This window comes from Fukomys damarensis, unplaced genomic scaffold (genome assembly GCF_012274545.1).
Source record: "Fukomys damarensis isolate Sample0158 unplaced genomic scaffold, DMR_v1.0_HiC HiC_scaffold_13, whole genome shotgun sequence".
NCBI classification, from domain to species: Eukaryota; Metazoa; Chordata; class Mammalia; order Rodentia; family Bathyergidae; genus Fukomys; species Fukomys damarensis.
Window position 1 is genome coordinate 14,569,259 of NW_022900925.1, and position 10,742 is coordinate 14,580,000.

The 10,742-nt window shown below is 43.9% G+C and overlaps 2 protein-coding genes across 6 annotated transcripts in view; one reads left to right on the forward strand and one right to left on the reverse strand.

The window, feature by feature from the left end:
- The window catches only part of Srr (serine racemase), a 20,931-nt gene extending 19,061 nt beyond the window's left edge, over positions 1 to 1,870 (reverse strand). The window contains exon 1 of one of the 4 annotated variants that reach the window (XM_010642139.2): positions 1,743 to 1,870. In XM_010642139.2, coding sequence (XP_010640441.1) covers positions 1,743 to 1,850 — 108 coding nt within the window. In that variant the 5' untranslated portion in view covers positions 1,851 to 1,870. Of the gene's footprint in view, positions 1 to 1,704 lie in introns of all 4 variants that reach the window. The other 3 variants (XM_010642136.3, XM_010642135.3, XM_010642137.3) reach the window with 3 other exon arrangements.
- An 18-nt stretch (positions 1,871 to 1,888) lies between these two features.
- Smg6 (SMG6 nonsense mediated mRNA decay factor) overlaps positions 1,889 to 10,742 on the forward strand; it is a 234,931-nt gene continuing 226,077 nt past the window's right edge. The window contains exons 1-5 of one of the 2 annotated variants that reach the window (XM_010642131.3): positions 2,066 to 2,125; positions 2,785 to 2,916; positions 5,090 to 6,839; positions 7,434 to 7,626; positions 8,070 to 8,180. In XM_010642131.3, coding sequence (XP_010640433.1) covers positions 5,095 to 6,839; positions 7,434 to 7,626; positions 8,070 to 8,180 — 2,049 coding nt within the window. In that variant the 5' untranslated portion in view covers positions 2,066 to 2,125; positions 2,785 to 2,916; positions 5,090 to 5,094. Of the gene's footprint in view, positions 2,126 to 2,784; positions 2,917 to 5,089; positions 6,840 to 7,433; positions 7,627 to 8,069; positions 8,181 to 10,742 lie in introns of both variants that reach the window. The other variant, XM_010642132.1, reaches the window with a different exon arrangement.

Consider the following 10,742-nt stretch of genomic DNA (forward strand, 5'->3'; position numbering starts at 1 on the left):
ATAAAGTTTTTTTTTTTTTTTTTGGTCCGAAGGATTGAACTTGGGTCCTTGTGCTTGTAAGGCAGGCGGCAGAACCACTGAGCTAAATCCCCGGCCCTTCTTTTTGGTACCAGGGATTGAACTCGGGTCCTTGTGCTTTCAAGGCAGGTCAATGAACAGCTGAGCTAAATCCCCAGCCCCCCCCTTTTTTTTTTGAGATAGGGTCTCACTATATATCCCAGGGTGTCCTACAACTCAGGATCCTCTTGCCTCAGCCTCCTGAATGTTGGATTTATAGGCATTTGCCACCATGGTCAGCTTAAATATTAATTAGTTTTGTGTATTTCTTTCTGGTTCTCTCAAATCTGTTGGAAATGGTTGCATTTGTTCTGGTCACTTAAATCATTCCCTTTCTTTTGAACTAACTGCTGAATCTTTCCACACTTCTTTTGATTTTATGCTTAACCTTCTGATGGTCAAGTGACTGTCACCTAAGAGGAAGTGAATGAGGTCTGTCAGGTTGTTTGAATCTCTTATGTTCAACTAAGTAATTACAGATAAGTATTACTTGTGGGTTTACAGGTCCGATGGACTGCACAGGACTAGGAAGAGGTGGAGGCAGGTAGCCTTGGGAGAGGCAGTTTCTCCAGACCCCGTTTTTCTTTCTTTCTTTTTTGGGAACCAGGATCAAACTTGGGACCTTGCCCTTTCAAGGCAGGTGGCAGAACCACTGAGCTAAATAACCGAGCACACACCCCCGTTTTTAATAGTGCATGGTCAAAAAAGAGTAAAGTCTGATCTAGTTACATTTTTATTTATATATTTACTTATTCATGGAGGTGCTGGGAATGGAAACCAGGGCCTTGCACATGCTAAGCAAGCACTACACATCCCCAGCCCTCGGAGCAGTTAATTTTTTTTTGGTTTTTTTTTGAGACGGGGGCTCGTTAAGTAGCCCAGGCTGGCCTCGAACTTGGGGTAGTCCTCCTGAAATTACAGGCGTGCGCTACCATGCCCAGCACTGTAGTTTAGTTAAATTTTAATAATGGAAAGAAAGAAAAAAATTAACCTGTGATCTAGAACAACACTTTTTTCAAGATTCACAATCATACAGAAATTCTCCAATTGACTTATATCACCTCCTGATTTACTTCCACATAACTCCTCTTACCACGAGCCAACGTGTGTGTGTGTGTGTGTGTGTGTGTGTGTGTGTGTGTGTGTAAGTCAGGAATCTTGGGATGTTGTTTGCCATACAGAAAAAGACTGATTCTGTGGTACCACTATGTCATCATGGGCAATTTACCTCTTCAGTTCTCATTCAGTTTCCTTTTTTTTAGAGAGGGGATCCAACTACTCTTACAAGATCTGTAAGGGCCCCAAACAAAAGCCTGAGGCTATGGCGGGGAGATCTTGGCCTAAAACGACCGGAAATCTTGGGATGTTGTTTGCCATACAGAAAAAGACTGATTCTGTGGTACCACTATGTCATCATGGGCAATTTACCTCTTCAGTTCTCATTCAGTTTCCTTTTTTTTAGAAAGGGGATCCAACTACTCTTACAAGATCTGTAAGGGCCCCAAACAAAAGCCTGAGGCTATGGCGGGGAGATCTTGGCCTAAAACGACCGGAGGCCGAACTGTGGGGTGTCTCCGCCAACCCGAGACTTAGACCAATATCAGGGTCCTCGGTAGCTACCACCACAAGACGACCGCGCAAGCCCACCTGGTCCGACCAGGGCTCATCTCACCACTTCACCTCACCTTCACCAGCGCCGCGCTTCCACTTCCAGTCTCAGTATACCTTTCCCGACTACACTTCTGCGCAAGCGTAGCTCCCGCCTCCAGCATCCTGGGCTCACGCTCAGGCATCGCCTCTCTCGAACGTGCGTTCAGCTCTTTTCCTCCCAATACGGCCACCGTCGTTTGGGGAGGGGAGGAGAAAAGGGCGTGGAAAAGGGTGGGAGTGGGTCGGTGCGCGCCTCCGGTCCTCAGTCGTGGTTTCCTGGCTGCGCGCGGCGCTGGCGAAGTCGCAGCAGCTATAGTAGCAGCTGCGAAGATGGCGGAGGGGTTGGAGCGTGTGCGGATTTCTGCGTCGGAACTGCGAGGGATCCTGGCCACTCTGGCTCCTCAGGCCGGGAGCAGAGGTGAGTCGCGCCGCCCAGCTCCTGGGCTGGGCCTGCCCGCCCCGCCTCCTTGGCCTCTTCTCCGCCCAGTCCGTGGCGCTCAGGAGCCCCCGCCCCTTCCCCCAACAGTGGGGGCGGGAGCCGCTGGCAGGCCCCTAGCCACCCTGCCTGGCGGAGGGCTGGTGCGGTGTTTGGCCTCCGGGAGAGCCTGCCAGAGTTTGTCCACACCGTCTTTCTCACTACGACGGTCACTGTTCCCTTTTGCCCCAGCTCTCTCAGATCAGCCTTTGGATTCCCAGTCAGGATACGCGAACAGCAATGTGTGCTGGGGTCTGGTGGAGGCCCTGAGCTTTATTATTCCGAAAGGAGCCTTCCGCGGGCCTGCCCGCCTCATCTGATTGGCGTGGGAGAGAAAGGGCAGGGGAAATTGAGGAGAAAGGTTTTTAACGGGCTGGGACTTCCTCGCTGAACTTTTTCCTCCATGGCAAGCTTCTGAAAGCTTCGCCATTGGAGTGATCCGGGACCTCAGAGAGCTGCCTACTGTTGTTTCATCTTAGCATGTGGGAGAGCAGTCCCCCTCTTTAACCAAATTGTTCAACCTACCAGTTAAATTTTTTTTTTTTTTTTTTTTTTTTTTTTGTACCGGGGATCGAACTCCGGACTTTGCGCTTGCGAGGCAGGCAGCGGAACCACTGAGCTAAATCTCCGGCAATTTGCCAGTTAATTTTAAAGTCTCCAGCCACATCAGGAAAGCTCCAAGAAAGACTTGTGTCTCACCTCCCCTTTGTTAGGCTGTGGAGTTATGTAGAACGGTAGGTATGATAGGTTACTTCCCTGGTCTTGTAGTAGTAGTCTGTGAGCTTGGTTTTCTTTGTAAGTTAAATTGGATTGTCCAGGCTGTTTGCGTCTGCCCTACGAAGTAGTAGTAGTATTACTTCTAAAAAGAAAAGAAAAAAAAAAGCGAGCAGTAGTATCTCTTCTAACCTTTTCCTTTCTCCCCACAAACCTGTTACACAGATTATGAAGGTTGTGAGGTTAAACTGCTTTATCTTTATTCATACTTGGATAGTCTTAAACTTCGGGAAATGCTGAAGCAGTGTCTTAAATTTCAGATTCTTTTGCTTTTTTGTTATACCTACAAAAAGTGGGTGTAAATTTTACAGCATATACCTGTTTAGGGCTTGTTTGCATTCGTGTTTATGCTACAATACTAGGATTTTATATAAACTTTTATTTTGAGTATTTGATGACATTCTTACAAATTCCTGTCACATTGCTACTGAAATGTTTAAGGGTAACTTACTGTAGTTTTCCTGTTTTTTTGTTTTTGTTTTTGTTTTTGAGATAAGATCCCACTATATAGTAGTTCAAGCTGGCCTTGAAGTCACTATGTAGCCCAGGCTGACTTCAAGCTTGTGGTAATCATCCTGCCTCAGCTTCCCAAGTGCTGGGATCACTGGTGTGTGCCACTACGCCTGGCAGTACTCCTCTTTTTTATTGAATACTTACAAAGTACATACTCTTGTTTGTCATTCTGTTAATTCATGGAGCCTGGAGAAGTTTTACCCTCTTGTTCTGTCTTTTTTTTTTTCCCCCTGTTTTTGTTGTGGTACCTGGCACCTTTTTTTACTCTCTTGTTCTTGAGTGTCCCAAGACACTCTTGGTATTTTAAGAGCATATAATAATCCTTTCATCTGTGTGTAGGGAAAGCTCTTTTATGGAACTTTTTTATCTCATTCCATCATCATAGTAGCAGTTAGTCTCAGTATTCTTTTTTTCGGGGGGGTCTCAATATTCTAATGATGATAGTTTGAGCAGTATTTTCTTGAAATGGTTCTGCTGGCTGCTGTTACAAGAGTTGGTAAGGATGAGTGGAATTGAACGAAAAAGGAATGGCTTCCTGTTTGCTTCAGTAGGAAGTATGTGATTGGGTAATTTGTATCCTAAAGAAGAGGATTGTCTTGGCCAAATTCACAGAATAGAGCTGCACATTTTTTTCTCCAGAGGTGTTCAGCACTGTGGATTGTTATGTATACCCTTCTTTTTCTGAAATTTTTTTCCTTTTGCAGTGCTAGGGATCAAACCCAGTGCCTTATGCCTGTGTACTCTACTACTGGATATTAGACCTCTGGCTCCTGACTAATATGTTAAAGAGTTAGTTTGCCAGGCATGGTGGAGGGTGGAGAATGCCTGTAATCCTAGATACTTAGGAGACTAAAGTAGGAGGAGCCCAAGTGTGAGGTTAGCTGGAGCAATTAGTTTATTTGTTTTCCCCTTGTACTGGGAACTCCCGACCTTGTGCTTACCAGACAAGGTAAGCACTGAGCTACAGCTACAAACACAGCCTCACTTGGGGCAATTTAAGGAGACTGTGTCTTAAAATAAGAAGGACTGGAGATACAGTTCAATGATAAGAGCACTTGCCTAACATAAGTGAGGCACACAAACCCAGAACTTAGCCACCCTGAAAAGTAGAAGAAAAGGCTGAGATGGATTCAGAGGCTTTATAGACAGAAAATAGTGCAATGCTGTAAATGTTAGAGATTTTTTTTGGTACTGGGGATTGAACTTGGGTCCTTGTGCTTGCAAGGCAGGCCATAGAACCGCTGAGCTAAATCCCCAGCCCTGTTAGAGATTTTTTATTCTGGTAATAATGAGGTAGTCTGGGGTCTTGGGAATCTGGACATGAGTACAACTTGGGTAACCCGAGAAAACAGGTTTTTTTTTTTCCCCTATTTCCCGAGCCTAAGTGTAGGTAGCTCCAACATGATTAAGTTCTTAGCCTTACCAGTTGCTGAAAAAAATACTGTAAACCCCCAATTTCTGTTTTTGCAGAAACTTTCCTTGACCACTACTATTAGTATTTGGATATGTATTCTTGCATAACTTTTCTGTTACTTTGCCAGAATGACAGTTTTCCTCCTACTTCCTCCTTTATTCTTTTTTTCTACTTTTTCCTCCTAAATCTTTTCTCCAATATAACAGAAAACATGAAGGAATTAAAGGAGACCAGGCAGCGCAAAGATAACAGGCGCCCAGATCTGGAAATTTATAAGCCTGGTCTTTCTCGACTGAGGAACAGACCTAAAATCAAGGAACTCTCTGGGAGTGAGGAATTTAAGGTTGAACTTGTTAATGACAGAGATTCTGCTGTAGGAAATGGTGCACAACTCATTAAAGATTCCTGCAAGGAACTGGACAAACAACAGCAAAATGGTTCTGTAGACCTAGAAAATAAGCAAGGACAGGAAACCTTTCATAGGACTGCTGGACAAGAGGATCGAAGAATCATCAAAAAAACAAAGAAACCAGACCTGCAGATATATCAGCCGGGACGGCGTATGCAAACTGTTAATAAAGAGTCAGCTAGCCAGGTAGATGAGGACGAGATCCTTAACCAAGTAGAACATCTGAGAGTAGCAGAAGGTGAGTGTAGGGAAAAACCTGTGAAAGAGGAAGTTGTGAATAAACCAGACCAGACTCAGACAGAAAAGAGCCAAAATAGTGACAGAATAAGGACTTCAAAGGGAGAAAAAGGAAAAAGGGTTGAAAAGGAGGAGGGAACAAAGAAAGTGAATGATGACATGGCCCAGGGGAAGCTGGGTTCTGCAAAACGCTACTCCCGCTCAGACAAACGGAGGAACCGCTACCGAACTTGCAGTACCAGCTCAGCTGGTAGTAACAATAGTGCTGAGGGAGCCGGCCTTACTGATAATGGGTGCCGCCGCCGCAGGCAGGATCGGATCAAAGAGAGGCCACGACTGAAGAAGCAAGTATCTCTGTCTTCAACGGATTCCCTAGATGATGACAGAATTGATGAGCCTGATGAATTGGGGCCCAGGAGGAGCTCAGAAAGAAGGAAACATTCAGAAAGAAATTGGTCTGGACGTGGAGAGGGTGAGCAGAAAAGCAATGGTAAAGAAAATCGAGGCACTCTTCGTGTCACTTTTGATGCAGAAACCATGAAAAAAGACTCTCACATGGTGAGGTCAGCCAGAGAAGATGTGGATAGGATAAAGCCTGACAAAAGCCTGAGCAGTGAGGGCAGAGGCTCTGAGAAGCAGGAGTCCAAAAACACAAAACAAGAACTTCGGGGTCGGGGTCGTGGCATTCTGATTCTGCCTGCCCATACTGCCCTATCTGTCAATTCAGCAGGTTCTCCAGAATCTACACCTTTGGGACCTCGGCTTTTATTTGGATCTGGTAGTAAGGGATCTCGGAGTTGGGGTCGTGGAGGCACCACCCGCCGACTGTGGGACCCAAATAATCCTGATCAGAAACCTGCTCTAAAGAGCCAGACACCCCAGCTACATTTCTTGGACACTGATGATGAAGTTAGCCCTACATCTTGGGGTGACTCACGTCAGGCCCAAGCATCTTACTATAAGTTTCAAAACTCTGACAACCCCTATTATTACCCCCGGACACCAGGTCCTGCCTCACAGTATCCCTATACAGGCTATAGCCCTCTCCAGTACCCAGTGGGCCCTACAAGTGGTGTGTACCCAGGGCCTTACTATCCAGGCTACCCAACTCCATCAGGACAATATGTATGTAGTCCTCTCCCTGCCAGCACTATGAGTCCTGAGGAGATAGAGCAGCATGTGAGGAATATGCAGCAACAGGAGTTACATAGGCTCCTCCGGGTGGCTGACAACCAGGAACTACAGCTCAGCAACCTGCTTTCCAGGGACCGAATCAGTACTGAGGGCATGGAGAAGATGGCTCAACTCAGGTATGGTGTGTTCTACCCTAGCTAGAGGGAATTGGGGATAAGATGGAAGTGTATAGGCTCCCGTGGATGAGGAAGGTAGAAACATTTTGGGTGAGCCACAGTGTTATTTCCCTTTCTCACTGATCGCCTCTTTCACCTTGGAAGCTGGGGGTTAAAACTAGCGATTTGGATATGTTGGTCAAGTACTCACCACCGAACCACATCACTAATCCCTCACAGTTTTGTAGGGGAGGTTTTGTTGGATAAAGAATGGAAGCTTAGTTTTAATCTTAGAAATGAGTATGCATTCTTTAAGAAAAAAATCTTTAAGGGAGCATGGAATTCTGAAAAGGAAAGACTTTCTAGAATGCCAAGAAATGAACAACTATATAACTTTTGCAGTGAAATTTTATTTCAGCTGCTGAGTTTAGGTGAGTCCATATAGGGAAACACTGTTTTCCTAGACTTACCTATCTACCTTTGTAATGACATTCTGCTATGTAGGATGGAAACTAGCTTAAGTAGGATATGTACTTGGTTAATTTGCAGGAAGCTCAGATCTTGGGTCTTCCTGTGGTGTATATGAACCTAGAAGTTGCATGTATTTTATTCCAGAGCTGAACTGCTGCAGTTGTATGAACGTTGTATTCTATTAGATATTGAGTTCTCTGATAATCAGAATGTGGATCAGATCCTATGGAAGAATGCTTTCTATCAGGTGATTGAGAAGTTCAGGCAGCTTCTCAAGGATCCAAATGTCGACAACCCAGAGCAGATTCGAAACAGACTTTTGGAGCTCTTGGATGAGGTAAGCCATCATCTTTTAGTATTTAGGATAAAGGTTTTAGTGTCCTCTGGTTGTGACGCGTTTTCTACCACTGGAGCTACTGTATTTTAGAACAGAATATTGACAAAACACTTTATAGTTTCCTTGGATTTAGGCCTAATCTACCATGTTATTCCTTAGGACTATAACTTATAATTGGAATTAGTTTTCAGCTTGAAAGCTTTCTGAATCCCTTGGTCTGGGTGTGGGAGAGAGAATATGTATATGTGTGTTTGTGTCTTTAAAACTAAGGAGAGGCTTATGTTATGAATTTGTCTTGTGCTCAGTTGCTGACCACTAAATGCTGTGTGTGCTGCCCTTCATATACGATAACTGAGAACTGTGAAAGGGTCATTTGCCCCAGGTTAGGTTGGATCAAGAATAGATTGATTCTGCTAGATCTTACTTTTTTTTTTTCTTTCTAGGGTAGCGACTTCTTTGATAGTTTGCTTCAGAAGCTGCAGGTTACTTACAAGTTCAAACTGGAGGACTACATGGATGGTCTTGCCATTCGTAGCAAGCCATTACGCAAGACAGTAAGCCAGCTTGCTTTCTTTTGTATTGGTGGTTTTGGGGATTGAACCCAGGGCTTTGTACATGCTAGGCAAGTGTTCTAATACTGAACTATATTTCCAGCCCTTTTTTTGAGTCAAGGTCTCACCAAGTTGCCCAGGCTGGGCTTGAAGTTGTGATAACTCTTGCCTCAGCCTCCTGAGTAGCTGGGTTTATAAACATTGTGAATACCACCAGGCCAAATTCAGCCTCTTTCTTTATCTTAAATGTATTTATCCATTTAGCAAGCATTTATTAATGCCAGTTAGGTGTTAGACACCATGCTCGGTGTTGAGGATACCTGAGTGAAATATAGTCCTCTAGGGGAACAGACAAGTGAAACCAGCAATTGTTATAAGTCTTAAGGTGTTGTACACAGAATCTGCCAAAAAAATGTATATATCAGGAAAAGAAAAATGTATAAATATTTTAATACTAAATTTATTGAGGCATCCTGAGATTAATACAAGTTACCTTTGGTCTCTACAATTTTACAAGAGGTGCTCAAAGTGGTGGCCATTAGCTTCCAGACATTTATTAGTATATTGCTACTAGGGTAACCTTGATCATTGAGATTGCTCCTGCACATGCATTTTCAGTTTCTTCCCTAAGGGCCAGGAGTGTCATGGGTTTTCTGGAATACACACATCCTCTAGGGTCACCCACATGAGGGTAGCACCCTCTGTTGAAAAAAACATCGTACTATTTTTCTTTTCTTTTGGTATTGGAGATCGAACGCAGGACCTTGAGCTTGTGAGGTAGGCACAGTGCCACTGAGCTAAATCCCCAGCCCTGTACTATTTTTCTTTTCCTGAAGTGTGTATGTATATATTTTTTGGCAGACTCTATATATAGTGGTGAAGGGACCAAAGGGGAAGTGGATCTGATTTGGGCTGGTGGGTCAAGGAAGGCTTCTCAGAGACTGCAGTTAAATCTTGAAACATGACTATGAGTTTGCAAGATAGAAGGGACAGTTTAGATAGAGGGCACAGGGAAGAAGAACCAGATGTTGAGAAAGTACAAAAAGTTCAGTATGCTGATGTTTATAATGTAGAGTGGGGCAGTTGTGGAAGGTAAAACTAGTGAAATAGAAAGCAAGTAGATCATAAACTTTATGCCATGCTGAAGAGTTTAAACTTTATTGTGAAAGCACTGATTGATTTTCAGCAAGTGAATAACAGATTTGTTTTTATAGCCAATAATTTTGGCAAATTGCTGAGTTTAGATGGAAGTTGGGCAAGAGTAGAGGTATCAGAGTTAGGTTGTAGGTATGGGCTAAGGTAGAGAGAGGTAGTGGAGGTAGAAAAAAGACAGCTAGGGAAATGGTGTGATAAAAAAATATAGTATATGTTAAAATGGTTATAGTAAAAGAAACATTGCTATTAATCCTCAGAATACTCTCCCTCACTTTTTTTTTCCACCAATTATTTTATTCTTTGATTTCTGTGGGGTTTGGGAAAGGCTGGTCTATGCTGCTCTGTCTTGTTCCTGGTGTGCTTGAAGTCAAGACAGTAGCTGGAGCTGCAGCAAGAGAGAGGTAGCTAAAGTAGCTGGATGCTGGCTGGCATCTGCCTGTGTCTCTTCATCTCTTCTCAAGGTCTCTTCTTCACGTGCTCTTTCCATAGACTGCTTTTGGCTTTCTTATGGTGTGACAGCCCCAGGGCAGTCAGATGGTTTACATGGCATCTCAGGCCACTCTTTTTAGTTTCCTTTTCTTCTTTTGTTCCCCACCTCTGTCTCTGCCTCTGTCTCTGTCTCTGTCTCTCTCTCTCTCTCTCTCTCTCTCTCTCTTCATCTTCTTCCATTCTTATTTTCTCCCTTCTAGATGTCAGATATGCTGAGTTTGTGTTCCTTAAAGTTGAAGTCTCCCTCATTTTGTTTTTTGGAAGTTAGAATTCTTGGAAGGCTGGCTAGATGGGGGGGCTCTAGGTGGGGAAGGTTGATAAAATTGTCACGTAATGTAAAATTTTCAAAAGTTAAAGGTTACTAAGAAGTGGCCACTGGATTGCATGAGCTCATGAAGAGTTATTTTAGCTAGAGGGGATAGAAGAGAGGTAAGGTGATAGAGATAATGACAGCCTAATACAGACCATACTTTTAAGAATCTTGACTGTACAGGCAAGGAGGGACGACATCTAAAAGTGAATTTAGTTGAACAAGTTTTTGCATTTGTTCAGGCGTTTTATTTTCTTGCTTTGTGGAGCTGGGGATCAAATTGAGGGCCTTGGACATGCTAGGCAAGCTGTCTGCCCTTGAGCTGTACCTTCATTTCTTCTTCTTGTTTTTAATGATGAGAGAGACTTGAGGAATGTTTAAAAGATTTATTAGAGTTTGGAGTGTGGTTTATGGAGCAAAGACTTCCTCTTGCTCCATGTTTTGTTTTATTTTGAGATGCTGAGGATCAGCCTAGTGCCCTAAGCCTGCTAGGCAAGTGCTCTACCACAGAGCTATACCCTTAGCCCTCTCTTGCTTCTCCTGATGAATTTCTATATATACACACTGCCTTACACACACACACACACACACGTGTGTGTGTGTGTGTGTGT